General features: G+C 46.5%; 1 protein-coding gene across 1 annotated transcript; it reads right to left on the bottom strand.

Moving 5' to 3' along the window:
* Positions 1-16,284: 16,284 nt before the first annotated feature.
* Positions 16,285-16,674, bottom strand: LOC147096066 (histone H4-like). Its single transcript, XM_085974073.1, has one exon. The coding sequence runs from the start codon at positions 16,669-16,671 to the stop codon at positions 16,360-16,362; it is 312 nt and encodes a 103-aa protein (XP_085830199.1). The 5' UTR covers positions 16,672-16,674; the 3' UTR covers positions 16,285-16,359.
* Between the last annotated feature and the right edge of the window lie 3,327 nt (positions 16,675-20,001).

Here is a 20,001-nt window from a genome sequence, read left to right on the forward strand (position 1 = left end):
TACTTCCTTGGTCACGGAATGGTGCTTGGTGTTTGTTAAGTGAATATACACGTATGAAGCATATGTATCTTTGAGTGTATGTAAAGGAGCTGGGAACATAGGAACAGGAGGAGGCCATTCAGCCCCTCGAGCTTGCTCCGCCATTCAATAAGATCATGGCTGATCTGCGACCTAACTCCATATACCCTCCTTTGGCCCATGTCCCTTTAGTTAACAAAATTTCAATCTCAGATTTAAAATTAACAATTGATCTAGCATCAGTTGCCATTTGCAGAAGATGTTCCAAATTTCTACCGCCCTTTGTGTGTAGAAGTGTTTCCTAATTTTATTCCTGAAAGGTCTGGCCCTAACTTTTAGACTATACCCCCTAGTCCCAGACTCCGCAACTGGCTGAAATAGTTTATTTCTAGTTTGCCACTAAAATTAGTGGTGGCTAAAACAGCCAACTTCTGTTGGATAATGCTCATTAAAATCAGAATTAACGGTGCCGAACTGCGCCCCTCCGAAGCATTTCACAAGATTGGAGCGCTGAATTATATTAAATTCTGCACATTGCACATAGTGGCGATCAGCTTAAGCTCGGAATTTTGCTCGCATTTGGTGGCTCTGAAAAGAGCCGTTGAGTTCAGAATGAAGTTCCAGAGCCTGCGCCCCGTTTCCAACGAGAGCGACTTTCCTCTAGCGCCGCTTTGTGCTGATTTTGTGCGGGCGCCCCGCCGGCTTGGCCTTGCCGCCTCTGGCGGGCTTGTTTTTCCGGCGGGGGTGGGCGGCGGCCCTGCCCTTAGCGGCGGGTGGAGATTGGAGGCGCTTGGGTTTGGGCAACTTGGGCTGGCGGCGAGACTGCGCCGCTCGGGGGACGGGATGCCGGCGGCCGGGCGGTTGAGCTTGGCCTGGGCCCGGCACCAGGAGGGGGCCGGAGTAGGTCTGCGGGCGGCCAGGTTCTTCCTGACCGCCGCCCTTCTTGCTGCTGCTGCTTCGACCGGCATCGCCGTCCCGGAACGGTTGAACCTGAAGGATCCCGAGGTGCCGGTGCCGGCGGTCTGCACCAGCGATCCCTCCTTCACCAGGTACTTGACCGTGTGGTTGACGCGGGTGTTGTTGCGGCTCACGTCGTAGCCGCGGGCCAACAGCGCCTGCTTGAGGGCGGCCAGCGAGATGCCGCGCCGCTCCTTGGTGGCCGCCGCCACCTGCAGGATCTGCTCGGTCACCGTGGGGCCCGTCTTCTTGCGGCGCGGCGGGACCGGCCGCTGATGCTGGCGGTGGTGGTGTTGCTGCTGCCGCCGCCTCTTCTTATTGTCCACCAGGTCCGGATCTCCCACATCCTCCTCCGCCTTCTGGTTGTTGTCAGCCATGCTCAGAGAGAGGACACGGTGTGATGCCAGGACAGGGGCTGGGCTGAAACTAAAGGCGCTGAGAGTGGGAGCGGCCGCTTTTATAGAGGGAAGGCGGACGGAGTGGAGTTATCGCCACTCTCCCCCTCCCCCCACACACACCTTGTTCTCTTCCCTCCCCTCCCACTCCCCTTGACACATAGAAACATAGAAGATAGGAGCAGGAGTAGGCCATTCGGCCCCTCGAGCCTGCTCCACCATTCAATGAGATCATGGCTGATCATCCAAATTCAGTACCCTGTCCCTGCTTTCTCCCCATAGCCCTTGATCCCTTTAGCCTTAAGAAATATATCCAACTCCTTCTTGAATATATTTAATGAATTGGCCTCAAATGCCTTGTGTGGTAGAGAATTCCACAGGTTCACCACTCTCTGGGTGAAGAAATTCCTCCTCATCTCTGTCCTAAATGGCTTACCCCTTATCCTTAGACTGTGACCCCTGGTTCTGGACTCCCCGACCATCGGGAACATCCTTCCTGCGTCTAGTCTGTCTAGTCCTGTTAGAATTTTATAAGTTTCAATGAGATCCCCTCTCATTCTTCTAAACTCCAGCGAGTATAAGTCCAATCAACCCAATCTCTCCTCATACGTAATTCCTGCCATCCCAGGTATCAGCCTGGTGAATCTTCGCTGCACTCCCTCCATGGCAAGGACATCCTTCCTCAGATAAGGCGACCAAAACTGCACACAATACTCAAGATGTGGTCTCACCAAGGCCCTGTACAATTGCAGCAAGACATCCTTGTTCCTGTACTCGAACCCTCTCGCTACGAAGGCCAACACCATTTGCCTTCTTAACCGCCTGCTGCACCTGAATGCTTACCTTCATCTTGTGTGCCTCTCCCTTGCACTAAACAACAACTTCACAATAGCAAAATACTGTACCGCGGGTGCTGGAAATCTGAAATAGCAACAGAAAATGTTGGCAATGCTCAGCAGGTCAGGCAGCATCTGTGGAGAGAGAAACAGAGTTAACGTTTCAGGTCGGTGACCCTTCGTCAGAAGTGGAAAAAAAGTTGGAGATGTGACAGGTTTTTAAGCAAGTGCAAAGGGGGCAGGGAAAGAACAAAAGGGGAAGGTCTGTGATAAGGTGAAGGGCAGGATAGATTAAATGACAAAAGGGATGATAGAGGTGTTCAAAATCATGAGGGTTCTGGACAGAGTAGATAGAGAGAAACTGTTCCCATTGGTGGAAGGGTCGAGAACCAGAGGACACAGATTTAAGGTGATTGGCAAAAGAACCAAAGGCGACATGAGGAAAAACTTTTTTACACAACAAGTGGTTAGGACATGGAATGCACTGCCGGAGAGGGTGGTGGAGGCAGATTCAATCATGGCTTTCAAAAGGGAATTGGATAAGTACCTGAATGGAAAAGTGTTTTTGCAGGGCCACGGGAAAAGGGCAGAGGAGTGAAAGAAAGACTTGCATGATACAGCGCCTTTCATGACCACCAGACATCCCAAAGCACTTTACATCCAATGAGTGTAGTCACCATTGTAATGTAGGAAATGCAGCAGCCAAATTGTGCTTAGCAAACTCCCACACTGTGATAATGACCAGATAATCTGTTTTTGTTATGTTGATTGAGGGATAACTATTGGCCAGGACTCCCTCTTGATAACTCCACCTGCTCTTCTTTGAAATGAGTGCCATGGATCTTTTACGTACACCCGAGAGCGCAGACGGGGCCTCGGTTTAACGCCTCATCCCTCAGCACAGCACTGGGCGTGTCAGCTTAGATTTTTGTGCTCAAGTTCCTGGAGTGGGGACTATGAACCCACAACCTTCAGAAACTCAGAGGCGAGAGAGAGCGCCACCCACCGAGCCACTGGCTAACATGCAAGTGGGACTAGCCGAAGACACTTGCAAGAGAACCCCAGCCTCTCCAGTCTGTCCACGTAACTGAAGTCCCGTAATCCCTGGAACCATTCTTGTAAATCTTTTCTGCACCCTGTCTAAAGCCTTCACATCCTTCTGAAAGTGCGGTGCCCAGGATTGGACACAATACTCCAGGTGAGGCCGAACCAGTGTTTTTATAAAGGCCTCCTTCTGTGCTGTAACCATTCTATGTGGCCAGATGTCCAATTTTGTTTGATAATCACGTTCCCCCCCCGCCGCCCCTCAAGGAAGTGAAGCACCTTGGGGCGTGAAAGGCGCTGCGGAAATGCATGCTTTTGTTGTTGTTGCTATCATTTGTAACGGAGGAGCGAGAAGGGGCGGGGCTCCCGGGACGGGGGGCGTGGCCGAGCGGCAGGTTGACGCGATCTCGTCCGCCTTCTGCCCTTATAAACAAAGTCTCCGCCGAGGCTCCGCCACAAGTTTGCGCGACGTCCGTCAGCGCGGATTTGCCCGATGGCCGAGACCGGCCCTGTTAAAGCGGATGTCCCCGCACCCGCTCCTCCCGATGCCGCCGCCAAGAAGAAGGCCGCCTACCGGCCGCAGAAAGGAGGCGCCGCCGCCGCGGTGTCCGAGCAGATCCTGGAGGCGGTGGCCGCCACCAAGGAGCGCCAGGCGGCCCCCAAGCTGGGCGCCCTGAAGAAAACCATCTCGGCCTCCGGCTACGAGCCGGAGAAAGGCGCCGCCGTCCGGCCCAACCAGTCGGCCGGCACCTTGGCCAACAAGGGATCGCCAGTGGAGAACGGCGCCGGCACGTCCTCGGCCTCCCTGCACCCGGACCGAAAGGAGGAGGAGGGCGAGGAAGGAGAGGCCGAGGACGGGTCCGAAGGAGGCGCCAAGAGGAAACCGGCCGCCAAGAAACCGGCCCGCAAGAGGGCGGCGGCGGCCAAACCTGCTGCCCACAAACGCGCCAAGAAGTCGGCGGCCAAGAGCCCCCGGAAGGCCAAGCCCAGAAAAGTCCCCAAGCGGCCCGCAGCCTCCCGGACTGTGGGGCGTAAGCGACGGGCCCCGAAGAGGAGGTAGACGGGTCAGGAGCGGCGAACCGGCTCAACGCTAAATAAAAGGCTCATTTCAGAGCCACTCACAGATTCACAAAATAAGGAGCTAAAGACCATTGTTGACCAATAGGACTTTGTGCAATGTTGTAGAATAGGCGATAGCGGATCCGCAGCCCAATTTGCATCTCCCAAATTTAATTTCTATTATTTCAAATAGTAGGACCACACCCAGCTGACCAAAACAAAAAATACTTACTCAAATAAACGAAGCAAAATGTGCCATAAATATAAACAGAACCTGCTGGTTATTTATAGCGTTTTCTGTTTTTATTTGCGATTTCCAGCACCCGCAGTATTTTGGTCATTCGTAGCAAAATCAATCAATTTGCATTGGGTGGGAGTTTTATTTGGAGCGGCGAACCGCCTGAACACAAAAGGCCCTTTTCAGAGCCACTCACATATTTTCAAAATGAGCTAAATGCAGAGAGTGATTTCCACCCTTCGATTCTCACCTGAACTGGATCACATTTTGTTGACTGGGTCTAGTGATTCATGAAACTCTATGACCTCAAATGTAAACAGCAAATGCTGGAAATTGCATGATCTGAGTATTTCCAGCATTTTCTGTTTTTATTTCCGGCATCTGCGTTATTTTGCACTGATGTGACCAAATGTATTCAGCATTTATTTGGGAAGATAGTTTGAAAATAAAAATAGAAGTCTTAGGGGTAGGAATTCGACTCGGGCGGTTTCAGATCGGCCGCCCTTTGAACGCAGCGCTGATACTGATTGATTGCAATGGACTGAATATCAGGCGCTACGAATTTATATAGCACCTTTCACGACCTTTTTTAAAAATCGTTTTTATTGGATGTGGGCGTCGTTGGCAAGGCCAGCATCTATTGCTCATTCCTAATTGCCCTTGAGAAGGTGGTGGTGAGCCGCCTTCTTGAACCGCTGCAGTCCCGTGTGGTGAAGGTACTCCCACAGTGCTGTTAGGGAGGGAGTTTCAGGATTTTGACCCAGCGACGATGAAGGAACGACGATATACTTCTAAGTCAGGATGATGTGTGACTTGGAGGGGAACTTGCAGGTGTTGGTGTTCCCATGTGCCTGCTGCCCTTGTCCTTCTAGGCGGTAGAGGTCACGGGTTTGGGAGGTGCTGCAGATGAAGCCTTGGCGAGTTGCTGCAGTGCATCTTGTAGATGGTACACACTGCAGCCACGGTGTGCCGGTGGTGGAGGGAGCGGATGTTTAAGGTGGTGGATGGGGCGCCAATCAAGCGGCTGCTTTGTCCTGGATGGTGTTGAGCTTCTTGAGTGTTGTTGGAGCTGCACTCATCCAGGCAAGTGGAGAGTATTCCATCACACTCCTGCTCTTGTTGCCACAGTATTTATGTGGCTGGTCCAGTTAAGTTTCTGGTCAATGGTGACCCCTAGGATGTTGATGTTGGGGGATTCGGGAATGGTAATGCCATTGAATGTCAAGGGGTGGTGTTTAGACGCTCGCTTTTTGGAGATAGTCATTGCCCAGCAGTTCTGTGGCTCGAATGTTACCTGCCACTTATCAACCTATGCTTGAACGTCGTTCAGGTCTTGTTGCACGTGGGCATGGACTGCTTCATTATCTGAGGGGTTGTGAATGGCACTGAACACTGTGCAATCATCAGCGAACATCCCCACTTCTGACCTTATGTTGGAGGGAAGGTCATTGATGAAGCAGCTGAAGATGGTTGGGCCTAGGACACTGCCCTGAGGGACTCCTGCAGCGATGTCCTGGAGCTGTGATGATTGACCTTAAATCACCACAACCATCTTCCTTTGTGCTAGGTATGACTCCAGCCAGTGGAGAGTTTTCCCCCCCCCGGTTCCTGTTGACTTCAGTTTTACTGGGGCTCCTTGATGCCACATTCGGTCAAATACTGCCTTGATGTCAAGGGCAGTCACTCTCACCTCACTTCTGGAATTCAGCTCCTTTTGTCCATGTTTGTACCAAGGCTGTAATGAGGTCGACAGCCGAGTGGTCTTGCTCTTTTTGATTGAACAAATTAACTGTAAATTAATAAAACTTTAAATAAATCTTAACAAATTAAATGAAAATTGCCTTGGCCGGGAGCGATGATGCACTTCAGTTCCCGCGGTGCCCACCAGTCGCAGAAGGCCTTGAGCATGCCGACGGACACTGCATGCTCCATCTCCTGTGCCCGACCCCCTCGACCACCCACTGCCTGGACCTGTATGGTTACCTTCGTCAGGCACAGGAGCAGTCCTACGAGGTCCTCTGATCTGCCCGCTCCCCCCTGCCAAAGGGTGACCAAAGATCAGGAGCGTGAGACTGAATTGCAGCCAGAAATCAAGGAGCAGCCCCTTCAAATAGTGGAACAGAGGCTGCAACCTCTCACATTCGGTATAAACGTGGAACACGGACTCCTCTCGGCCACAGAAAAGGCAGACGGCCTGGGAGTCCGTGAACCTGTTTAAAAGCTTATTGCATGGGACTGCTCCATGCAACACCCTCCAGGCCAAGTCCCCAATAGAAAAAGGGAGGACTTCCCCCTTAGAGAGCCCCCCATTGGGGACCTCAGCCTCCACCGGATGGCACGCCAAGGCGTGTCCGGATGGCAGACGAAGATGGCAAAGTGGAGAGTGTGCAGGAGCAGCCCGTACAAGAAACCCCTCCGCGCGGAGATAAAAGGCACGGAGGGCATTTCCCCGAGATGGCTCAAGTTGTGAGGCGCCGGCTCCCGAGTGGGGTTTCGGGGCCGGGCGCCGATGAGGAATTCCATCCGAACGAGGGTCAGTTCGGACGGGATCGCCCCTCATGCTTGAGCCTCCTCGATACGCCTAGTGGAGTCAGGGCCCAGTGCCACTTTCAGCGACTCGATGGCTTTGGCCACGAGCCAGATGTTGGCTCAGGACAGGCGCTGCGCCAGCTCCTCCGCTATCGAGCAGGTCCCCGACTCTGGTCACCGGCCAAGTGGTCTTGGTGGAATCCAAACTGCGCATCAGTGAGCACGTTATTGGTGAGTGCCGCTTGATAGCACTGTCGATTACACCTTCCATCACTTTGCTGATGATTGAGAGTAGACTGATAGGGCACTAATTGGCCGGGTTGTATTTGTCCTGCATTTTGTGGACAGGACACACCTGGGCAGTGTTCCACATTGTCGGATAGATGCCAGTGTTTTAGCTGTACTGGAACAGCATGGCTAGAGGCGTGACTAGTTCTAGAGCACAAGTCTTCAGCACGGCAGCCGGGATGTTGTCAGAGAACGTCCCAATGTCTAATAATTAAAATTATAACTAAAATATATAATAATTTATGGTACTTGGTTCCAAATCTGGTACTGATTTCTTCCAGTGAATCATCTTTAACCTACTACTCTATGAAACTTTACAGGGACAATATAATCTTAATGTGGGAATATTCTTTTAAAAAGTGAGTTTGGAATATTGGGCACTGCTGCAAGATTATTGACTTATAATCACGGGAAAATAACCCTTTTTGTTCAAATTTTCAAACATCCTCCAGCATGAAATGGGTCTATTCTTATAATGTGCTTTTTATTTTACAAATCAACCCATTGAGATAATTTTCTCCATCATATGTTTAGTTCATGAAAGTACAATTGGAACCTACAGTTATGCTGCATTGTTTTTCTTCGTCATTTTTCTGAATCACTTGTTTGAAATTTCAAGATTCCTGAAAACCGAGAGTAGGTAGACTAATGTCTCAACATTTGCTCGCTAGTCAAATGTTAAGATGAAAGACTTGCATTTATATAGCACCTTTCACATCCTCAGGACATCCCAAAGCACTTTACAGCCAATGAAGTACTTTTGAAGTGGAGTCACTGTTGTAATGTAGGAAACGCGGCAACCAATTTGCGCACAGCAAGCTCCCGCAAACAGCAATGTGATAATGACCAGATAATCTGTTTTAGCGATGTTGATTAAAGGCTCAATATTGGCCAGGACTCACCTGCTCTTCTTCAAAATAGTGACCATGGGATCTTTTACACCCATCCGAGAGAGCAGACAGGGCCTTGGTTTAACGTCTCATCCTAAAGATGGCATCTCTGACAGTGCAGCTTTCACTCAGTACTGCACTAGAGTGTCAGCCTGGATTTTTATGCTCAAGCCTGGTGAAGTTGAACCCACAACCTTCTGACTCTGAAACAAGAGGGCTACCCACTGAGCCACAGCTGACACACACAAGGTTGAGGTAGATCAAGGGGCAGGGGTTAGGTGACCTTTGGTGAAGAATAACAAGGTTTTTTCAAGAAGGCTGAAGGGACATTATGTGCAACAGGGAGAGGAAAACACCTTAGGTAGAAAATACTGGGCTTATTCAGCAGTTCTGCTAGTGCCTGGAGAGAGAAGACAGGGTTAAGCAGTCACTTTCTTTTTCAAAGTAGCAATAATCTGGCATCTGAAGGGCCTGGGATGTTTTTCTAAGTTAAAGGCACTGGAGGTCGATGATCAGCCATGGTATTATTGAATGCAGAGCAGGCTCGAGGGGCCATATGGCCTACTCCTGCTCTTACGTCTTATGTCCTTATATAAATGCAAGCTGTTCTTATGTCAGCTGTAGCTCAGTGGGTAGCACACTTGCCTCTGAGTTCATGAAGGTAGTGATTCAAGTCCCACTCCAGAAACTTGAGCACATAAATCTAGGCTGATGCTGCAGTGCAGTACTGAGTGAGTGCTGCACTGTCAGAGGTGTTGTCTTTCAGATGAGACATTAAAGTGAGGCCCCGTCTGCTCTCTCAGGTGGATGTAAAAGATCACATGGCACTATTTCCAAGAAGAGCAGGGGAGTTCTCCCCAGTGTCCTAGGCCAATATTTATCCCTCAATCAACATCACTAAAACAGATTTTAAGAGAGGAAAGGGAGGAGGGGAGGAAATAACAAAAGGGAAGGTCTGTGATAGGATGGAAAGTAGGAGAGATTAAATGGCAAAAGATATGATGGTGCAAGGCAAAAGGAGATGGTAATGGGACAAGTAAAGGAACCAAAGATGACTCTAGATGAGGTGTGAATGGCAATGGCAGAATGATCGGCAGCTGCCATGTGAAAAATAGGGGCAGAGGTTGTCCAGCATCTCGTGAAGTGGTGCGCCGACAACAACCTGGAACTTAACACCAAGAAAACAAAGGAAATAATCGTGGACTTCAGGAAGTCCAAAGGCGGAAGTCACACCCCCATCCACATCAATGGGGCGGAGGTGGAAAGGGTGGCCAGCTTTAAGTTCCTCGGAGTCCACATCACGGAAGACCTCTCCTGGTCCCTCAACACCTCCTCTCTGGTGAAGAAGGCCCAGCAGCGCCTATATTTCTTGAGGAGGCTGAAGGGATGTAATCTGTCACCCCCGATCCTCTCTAACTTCTACCGCTGCACTATAGAGAGCATCCTGACAAACTGTATCACGGTATGGTACGGCAGCTGTAGCTCCCATGACCGGAAAGCCCTGCAGCGGGTAGTCAAAACTGCCCAACGCATTACCGGCACCCGGCTACTGACCATAGAACATATATATCAGAAACGCTGCCTACGGAGGGCACGGTCCATCATCAAAGACCCTACCCACCCCAGCCACAGTCTGTTCGCCCTCCTACCATCTGGAAGACGCTACAGATGCATTCGCACCCGTACGACCAGATTTAGGAACAGCTTCTTTCCCAGGGCTGTCATCCTACTGAACTCCACAAATAAACACTAAAGCCTGCACATCTGCCGATGCACTTTATTATGGTCATATTTATGCTAATATATATGTACAAATGTATGTTGAAATGTTTAAGTGTCCTAATCCAAATTGTACACTCTCGGGAGCCGCAAGCCTACATTTCGTTGTACTGCACTTGTGCACTAACAATGACACTAAAAGTTGATTTGATTTGATTTGATTTGAAATTGTTGAACTCAATGTTGAGTCCAGAAGGCTGTAAAGTGTCTAAAATAATTCTCTCACAAGACAGCTGTTGATGATTCTGCCATTGCCATTTACACCTCATCTCGACTCATCTTTTGTTTCTTAACTTGTCCCATTACCATCCCCTTTTGTCTTTTAATCTCTCTTGCTTTCCAGCCTATCACAAACATTCCCTTTTTTTTTCTTTCCTCCCCTCCTTCCCTGCCCCACACTTGCTTAAAATCCTGTTACATCTCTAACTTTTTCCAGTTCTTATGAAGGGTCACCGATCTGAAATGTTAACTGTTTCGCTCTACAGATGCTGCCTGATCTACTGATTATTTCCAGCATTTTCTGTATTTGTCAGATTTTGCTTTTGTTTATGTAAATGCGAGTTGTTATACACACACCTTTCACTTTCTCAGGATGTCCCAAAGTGCCAATTTTGAAATGCAGTCTTATAAACACAGCAGCCAACGTCACATCAAAGGTCTCACAGACAACAATGAGATAATGGAGTAGTTAATCGGTTTTTGAAGGTGCTGTTTGAAGAATCGAGTTTGCCAGGACACCAGAAAACTCCTGCTCTTTGTCGAACGGGGCCATGGGACCTTCTGCGTTCACGCGAGAAGGTCCTTATTAAAAAAAAACGTTGAAATAATCTAATTAATTAAAGACCTGCAGAAGACAAACACATCTCCGATCATCCGACCAGCTTAGCCAGGAAGTGAGTGAGCCTTCCAGGGCCGACCAGACACATACCCCGGGATCACACAGCCAGATACAACCAAAAGATAAATTTTATCAATTAGAGATAGAGATGGTTAAACTTAGAGAGGAGGTCCTCAAATTGAATGACAAACAAAAGCAGGAGAGGGAGAGACACAAGAGAGAGCTGAATAGACTTGATAACCAGGTGAATCTACTTAAGAATCAGGTGAAAGAGCTGCAGGAAAAAGAAGAGAGCCATAGAGGAGAGAAAACACCATTAGACCAGCAACCAGAGACTAGAGATAAGACAAGACAGAGCCGGACGGAACGGCTGCACTCCCACACGGAACAAAAGCAACAGACACACAATACAAGGGGTGCCACACAGACCGACCAGCATGCTGACTCGCAATCTTCCCCCACCACCATGGAACCACAAGCGAGCCGCTCACAAGAGGTACGCACACACCAGACACCCCAGCCCAGCACACACACTATGAGTCCAGGCGAAAGCCACCAGACAGTAAACACAAACAAGGCTGACGTCGTAATACTCATAGACTCAAATGGGAAATTTCTATGGGAGAAAAAGCTCTTCCCTAGAAGTAAAGTAGAAAAGATTTGGTGCCCAACAACAGACAGAGCCATGGGATGGCTGACCAAAGCCAGATTAGGCTCCCCCCAACACATAATAATACACACGGGCACAAATGACCTAAAGGCCAAACAGAAAGAGGTAGCAACATCGCTCAGAGCAATGATTAGGAAGGCAAGCAGTACATTTCCAAACACTAGAATCACTGTTTCCACAATATTGCCGAGAACAGACTTCAACAACAACACAATTCATGAGATAAATGTCAGCATAGCAACAGAATGCGAATCAAACCACAACGTACACCTGGCCCAACACCCCACCCTCGATGAAGAATGTCTTTACGACCACGTCCACATCCAAAGGCAAAAAATATCGATCTTTGCTAAAGCCCTGAAGGACGTCGCTTTTAACCGGGTCCATACCCAGACTCCAAGAGGACCCCCCCCCCGACCACCAGAGATCAGCGGGGTACATATCAGGAACACTACAAAGACCACCACCACACCAACCGAGACCGGAGAGGATCCCCATGCAAAACAACATTATCAGACCTGCACCACTCCTGTCCCACAGGGGAATCGGACCGCTACCAGCCAGACAGAGGGAGAGATGCACAGGACGTACGCAATACCTCAGACAGAGACAATCCATTAAGAGACAATAAGCAGATGTGCAGCAGCATCTACTTCCGCCTTATGGATCAAGGACTAATTAATAGAAAGAACTGTAACCAAATTGTATTAACTTTTGTAGACAACTGGGGTGATCTTTTTTTTCCCCACACTTAGACACGACAAACACGTACCACTCTTTAACCCATCATAGAAAAAGATAAAACTTAACATGAAATCCTTATATATTTCGACCTGGAATATCCAAGGTCTACGCTCTTCAGTGCGAGAAGTGAAGAGTAGGACCCCAGAGTTCATAGAGGAAACTAAAGATCTAGATATTATCATTTTACAGGAAACTTGGTATAAAGGAAAAGGACACACCGGCTGTCCCCAAGGGTACACTGAGCTAGTGGTCCCCTCCAATAAATTACCAAGTGTAACCCAAGGCAGAGACTCCGGAGGCATACTGATCTGGTTTAAAACAGAACTTAAGAATTACATCAAATTTATAAAAAAGGGCGAAAACCATATGTGGCTCAAACTTGAGAGGGAGATTATCTCAAACACCCAAGATGTTTACATTTGCGCACTTTATATCCCTCCAATCGATTCCCCGTACGACAAAGAGGACACCTTCTCCAACATGGAGGGGGAAATTATCCAATACCAGGCCCAGGGGAACGTGTTGATCTGTGGGGACCTCAATTCAAGAACGGGCGAAGAACCAGACTTCACCAATAATCAGGGAAACAATTATGTATTCGGGAATAACCACTTTGACATCCCTTCCCTTCCATACAGGCATAACTGCGACAAACAGTCAAATACCAACGGTAAACAGCTACTACAGCTCTGTCGAAACCTGGGTCTGTACATTGTCAATGGTAGGTTCATAGGAGACCTCCTAGGAAGATCGACCTATTGCTCACCTCTTGGCTGCAGCACAGTAGACTATATGATTACAGACTTGGACCCATCCTCTTTCAGAGCATTCACAGTCAAACCACAAACAACACTGTCAGATCACAGTCAAATTACTATGTTTCTCAAAAAGACAGAAACAAACAACATAGAAACACAACCCAGTAAACTGTACAACACCAAAAAATCGTACAGATGGGCCAAAAACGACACGGAAAAATACCAGAAAACAATTAGCAATGCATCAACTCAAGCTCTCTTAGACACCTTTCTGGATAACATATACACTCACAATAAAGAAGGCGTAAACCGGGCAGTTAGTAAACTAAACAATATTTTTGATAATTTGGCAACAAATGCAAACTTGAAAGCTCGCAAGAACAAACCCAAAACAAAAAACTATGAAAAATGGTTTGACCATGATTGCCATAACATGAGGAAAAAACTTAGAAAACTATCAAACCAAAAACACAGACATCCAGAAAACGAGGAATTACGCCTTACTTATTGTCAGACGCTAACACAATACAGAAACACACTCAGGACCAAAAAAGAGCAATTTATTAAGAATACACTCAGCTCCATGGAGGAATCCATTGAGTCGAATTGTTTCTGGGACAACTTGAAAACACTACACAAAAAACAACACGACGATTTGTCCATTCAAAATGGGGACACATGGGTAAACCACTTTGAAAAATTATACCAGAAAAACACACTAGGACCAGAGCAACACCAAATACGCAAAAAACTTGAAAAGCTTGAAATGGCCATAAAAGATAACCAAAACCCGCTAGACGCCATAATAACAGAAAAAGAACTTCTTGAAAAACTCAAGGACCTGCGACCAGGAAAAGCTTGCGGGACAGACGGCATACTAAACGAGATGATTAAACACGCAGACGACAAACTGAAACTGGCTATCCTAAAACTCTTCAACTTGGTTCTGAGTGTCGGTTATTTCCCTGACATCTGGAACAAAGGACTCATAACACCCATATACAAAAGTGGGGACAAAATCGACCCAAACAACTATCGAGGCATCTGTGTAAACAGTAACCTGGGGAAGGTATTCTGTAGCATCATAAACAAAAGACTTATAAACTTCCTTGAAGAGCACAATGTCTTGAGTAAAAGCCAAATTGGATTCCTGCCAAACTATAGAACATCCGATCATATCTTCACCCTACAGACCCTAATTGACAAACACGTTCACCATAACAAAAGCAAAATCTACGCATGCTTTGTAGATTTCCAGAAGGCTTTCGACTCCATCTGGCATGACGGTTTATTCCTGAAACTTATCGAAAGCGGGGTAGGAGGTAAAACATATGATGTAATTAAATCAATGTATACAAACAATAAATGTGCAGTTAAAATTGGAGACAAACAAACAAAATACTTCCCACAGGGGCGGGGGGTGACGCAGGGCTCGCCAATCTCACCGACACTCTTTAATATTTACATTAATGGATTGGCAAAACTACTTGAACAATCTACAGCACCCGGCCTCACCCTATATGAATCCAAGGTTAAATTCCTCCTCTATGCCGACGACCTGGTTCTGCTGTCACCAACTAAGGAGGGTCTACAGCAGAACCTGGACCTGCTGGAGTCGTACTGCCAGACTTGGGCCCTGACAATAAATCCCCAAAAAACCAAAGTCCTTGTGTTCCAGCAAAGATCCAAACAACATGGACCCACAATAAATTTCACAGTAGGAACAACCAAAATTGAACAAACCACTCACTACACATACTTGGGCTTAAAAATCAGTTCTACGGGAAACTTCAAACTGGCTGTGAATGAACTGAAAGAGAAAGCAAGAAGGGCTTTCTATGCCATCAAAAAATCAATCCAAATAGAAATCCCAATTAGCATTTGGCTCAAAATTTTCAAATCAGTAATTGAACCAATTGCACTCTATGGCAGTGAGGTCTGGGGACCACTAACACAACAAGATTTTGCAAAATGGGACAAACACCCAATTGAGATCCTACATGCGGAATTCTGTAAAAGTATCCTCCGGACTCAAAGGAAAACAGTAAACAACACATGCAGGGCGGAACTAGGCCAATACCCATTAATAATCACTATCCAAAAAAGAGCCACCAAATTTTGGAATCACCTACAAATGAGCAACCCCCAATGCTATCACTACGACGCCCTGAAATGCCAAGAGCTGACCATAAAGAAGAATACCCTCAGTCAACTAGTCCTGGGACTCAATAAAGTAACTAATAACAATACTAACAATAACCAGCCCCAGGACAGTGACAGGGTAACACAAAGAATTCGACCCAACACAATCGTCGCTAAGCAAAAGGAAAAATATCTGTCATATTGGGCAGAAACAACAAAAACCCAAAGCAAACTCAATTGCTACTTGGCCCTAAACAGACAATACAACATAGCTGATTACCTGACCATGGTAAAGGATAACAAACTGAGAAGAACCTTGACAAGGTACAGACTTAGCGAACATAGCCTAGCGATCGAAAAAGGCAGACACAGGCAGACCAGGCTGCCAAGAGAAGACAGGATATGCTCTCACTGCAGTCAGGGAGTAGTTGAGACAGAGATGCACTTCCTCACAGCCTGTGGAAAATATCAGGGCATCAGAGAGAATTTCTATCAAAAATTCTCACAAATATGCCCTGAATTCAGAAATCTGACTGACAACCAAAAACTCCCATTCCTACTGGGGGAGGAGAGAAGCTGTGTAACACTGGCGGCACACTATGTTACAGCTTGCCATGAACAGAGGGACAACCAGTAAACTAAGACAAGAGTATATATAAACAAGGCGAAAATATATTTATAAACTCAGGGATATACCTGTTTATACACTGTATGAATGGAACCGCGTTTATGTGTTCAACCATAAATGTATTTTGATGCTTTGGCAACATAAGATGTACCTTATCATGCCAATAAAGCGATTTGTATTGTATTGTATTATTGTCAAAGCTTTGGTACAATTTTATCAGATCGCACTCAAGTGTAACCCTGCCCTTGATGTTGCTGGAGACGATGTGGTGTTGATACTGCAGGAAGAGAACCAGTTAAAACCTGCTTCAAGCCAGCTGGGGTTTTTCTGCCCATTAACGTTAATGGGCGAAAAATCATTGAAAGGAAATCTAAAGAAATCAAACTTCTCAAAGCCACCCACAATGGGCTATTCCAAATGTTACGATATTATACATTATGTATCGCATCCCCTACTCGTAAATAACCAGTTATACACCTTTCAAATATTTTGGTGGCTCTTAAAAGAACCTTTGGTTTGTAAATCACGTTTATTTCTCAACTATCTTCAACCACCGAACCCGTAGAGGGTGCGTCCCTGGCGTTTCAGCGCGTACACCACGTCCATGGCCGTCACCGTCTTGCGCTTGGCGTGTTCCGTGTAGGTGACCGAGTCCCTGATAACATTCTCGAGAAAGACCTTCAAAACTCCGCGGACCTCCTCATAGATCAAACCCGAGATTCGTTTAACACCCCCACGGCGAGCCAGGCGACGAATAGCTGGTTTAGTGATACCCTGGATGTTATCGCGGAGCACTTTACGGTGGCGCTTGGCTCCGCCTTTGCCCAGTCCCTTACCACCCTTCCCTCTGCCTGACATAGTCCTGACTCACTGCTCAAATAACCAGACGCCCGTCCGCTGCCCATTTATATACAGTGTAAGCGGACCTGGGTGAAGAACCGCAGAAGGGGCGTCGCCGGCGTTCATCACGTGACTTCATTTCCGCCACCCATCCATTTCAAACCAATCTATCCGAATGTAAATTAAAATGTAAGGCAAAACTGGGTACGAAAAAGGGAAACATGTTCGTTTGTGCTTATATGTTGTTTCTGCAATTAATTTATGAATTAATTAAAACAAAACATCATTTCTGTTGAACTATCATAAGTTATTTCAAGAAACCTTCAATTACATGGGAGAAAAACGAATCATTCTTGGGAACCAAGTATATTTACTTTATCAATTAAAATTAATTTAATTTCGATTGAATCGCACTAACACTGGGACCAAACTCACTGCAAAAATCTCCCCATGATACTAAACCACTGAATTTACACCACAAATTTATCTGAAATCGCTTTGCTAAACTGTCTGGTGTAAAGAAAGGGTTTGCATTTTTATAGCACCTTTCATGACCCTGGGATGTCCCAGAGGCTTCATAGCCGATGAAGTACTTTTGGACTGTTGCAATTTTAGCAACCAATTTGCCCACAGCAGGCTCCCACAGACAGCAATGAAATAAATGAACAGTTAATCTGTCTTTGTTGAGGATGGTTAGGGGTTGCTCTTCTTCAAAATAGTGCCATGGGGTCTTTTACGTTTACAGAGACTGGACCTTGGCTCAATGCCTCATTCAAAAGATGTATAAAAATGTAATCAGGACCTGACTCCAGAGGAAAGCAGACTCGGACTGCCTGGAGGGGGATCTTAACTTGCTTTGACTTAACATTGCATGGGCTGCAAATCCAGCGCAGCATCAAAGCTGGCTTGTAATGTACTGCGGGCTCTATTGGATGCTTTGCATACTTTTCTAAACATATCTGGCTCAATTTATATGTTTGGAGAGCAGAGATTTTGTCCTCTCCCAATTTTTTACATTTCTAATTTTTGGGATACTGTTCTGCCCATCTGTGTCTAGACAGGATCTCTGTCCTAGCTAGGCTGGCACTCCAGTGTGGTACTGAGGGAGTGCCGCATTGTCGGAGGTGCCATCGTTTGGATGAGATGTTAAACCGAGGCCCCGACTGCTCTCTCAGGTGGACATAAAAGATCCCATGGCGCTATTTCGAAGAAGATTACGGGAGTTATTCCCGGTGTCCAGGCCAATATTTAGCCCTCAATGAACATAACAAAAACAGATTATCTGGTCATTATCACATTGCTGTTTGTGGGACCTTGCTGTGCGCAAATTTCCCACATTACAACAGTGACTCCACTTCAAAAAAGTGCTTCATTGACTTTGAGCGCTTTGAGACATCCGGTGGTTGTGAAAGGCGCTATATAAATGCAAGTCTTTTTTCTTTCTAAATCAGCCATACTTGCATCCAAGCCAGAGCTGAGCAATGCTTGGCTGGAAGCCGAACCAAAGCTACCATTCTCAGATCAATAACTTCAATGTAAATGCAGCATTGATTTAACAGTGAATCTGAAACCATTGTTAAGTAACCTTGGATGAACTTTGAAACTCACCTAGTCACAGCTGAATTGGAAACTTGGGAGCAGAACTACATTTAACTGGATCCAACTGCATCCACATTCCTGAGACAATAAAAACATTATTAGCCACATGAACCATCACAGTCTTACACATACCCTTATGCGTAATCTGATTATAATGCTGCTATGGAAGAATATCAATACATCTTTTACTTTCAAGTGGCCTTACATCATCACATCTTGGCTGAGTGGGTAGGTTGTGGGTTCACGCTGCACTCCAGGGACTTGAACACAGTACCGAGGGAGTGCAGCACTGTCCGAGGTGCCATCTTTTGAATGAGACGCTAAATCGAAGCCACAATCCCATGGCACTATTCTGGAAAGAGCAGGGGATTTGTCCCCAATGTCCTGGCCAATATTTATCACTCACCCAACATCACTAAAAACAGATTATCTGGCTAGTATCACATTGCTGTTTGTGGGAGCTTGCTGTACACAAATTGTCGGCTGGGTTTCCTACATTACAACAGTGACTACACTTCATTGGTTGTAAAGCCTGAGGTTCTGAAATGCGCTATATAAATGCAAGTTCTTTATTCCTTTTCTTTTCAATTGAACATAATATTTTTGATGGAATGCACCCTAATCATGTCGAAAACAGAAAGTGAAATCAGAATATAAGACAGTAATGTGTCCATCTCTCCTTCTTGTATTCACTCTATTCCTAAGATGGGTGATTCTCTCAGCCATTCCAACAATCATCCTATTGCTCTTACATCTACTTTCGAAAGATAAAAGCTGTTAACTGTCAAATTATCCAGCAACCTGAAAGTACCAGGCTATTCCATAATTGTCAATATGATTTTGAAAGAGCCATTGAAGGTATCAGCTGTGGCTCAGTGGGTAGCACACTTACCTCTGAGTCAAAATGGTTGTGGCTTCAAATCCCACACCAGAAACTTGAGCACATAAATCTAGGCTGATACTCCAGTGCGGTACTGAGGGAGTGCTGCACTGTCGGAGGTGCTGCCTTTCGGATGAGACGTTAGATCGAGGCCCCTGTCTGTTCTCTCAGATGGATGTAAAAGATCCCATGGTACCTATTTCAATGAAGAGCAGGAGAGTTATCCCTGTGTCCAGGCTAATATTTATCCCTCAATCAACATCACTAAAACAGATTATCTGGTCATTATCACATTGCTGTTTGTGGGAGCTTGCTGTGCACAAATTGGCTGCTGCTTTTCCCACAACAGTAGCTACACGTCAAAATGCATTTCATTGGCTGTAATGTGCTTTGGGTTATCCGCTGATTGTGAAAGGCGCTATATAAATGCAAGTCTTTTTTTATTTTACTGGTAATTTTGTCACATATATTACTCAGCAGTGGGACCCTGCTCTTTACTGATTCATTTGTTATTCTTGACCTTATTGTGCCCCCTGATCGAGTATAGAAATCCCATATCCTTCAGCTAAAGATGGCTCCAAGAACATAGGAACAGGAGGAGGCCATTCAGCCCCTCGAGCCTGTTCCACCATTCAATGAGATCATGGCTGATCTGTATCTTAACTCCATCTACCCACCTTGTTTCCGTATCCCTTAATGCCCTTACCTAACAAAAATAAGAAGCTTGACTTCTTTATTTCAGCCAAGCAGTTCTTTCCCTGAACAAGCTCTTAACTCTACAAAACCTAAGTCCATCCGAGGCTTGAATACATCTGATGAATATCTTATACCACATTTCTCACAGTCTTCAAAAAAGATACAAAACACAT

This window comes from Somniosus microcephalus, unplaced genomic scaffold, assembly GCF_052327205.1.
Source record: "Somniosus microcephalus isolate GS21.2 unplaced genomic scaffold, FLI_Smic_1.0 unresolved_chr1, whole genome shotgun sequence".
Classification (NCBI taxonomy): domain Eukaryota; kingdom Metazoa; phylum Chordata; class Chondrichthyes; order Squaliformes; family Somniosidae; genus Somniosus; species Somniosus microcephalus.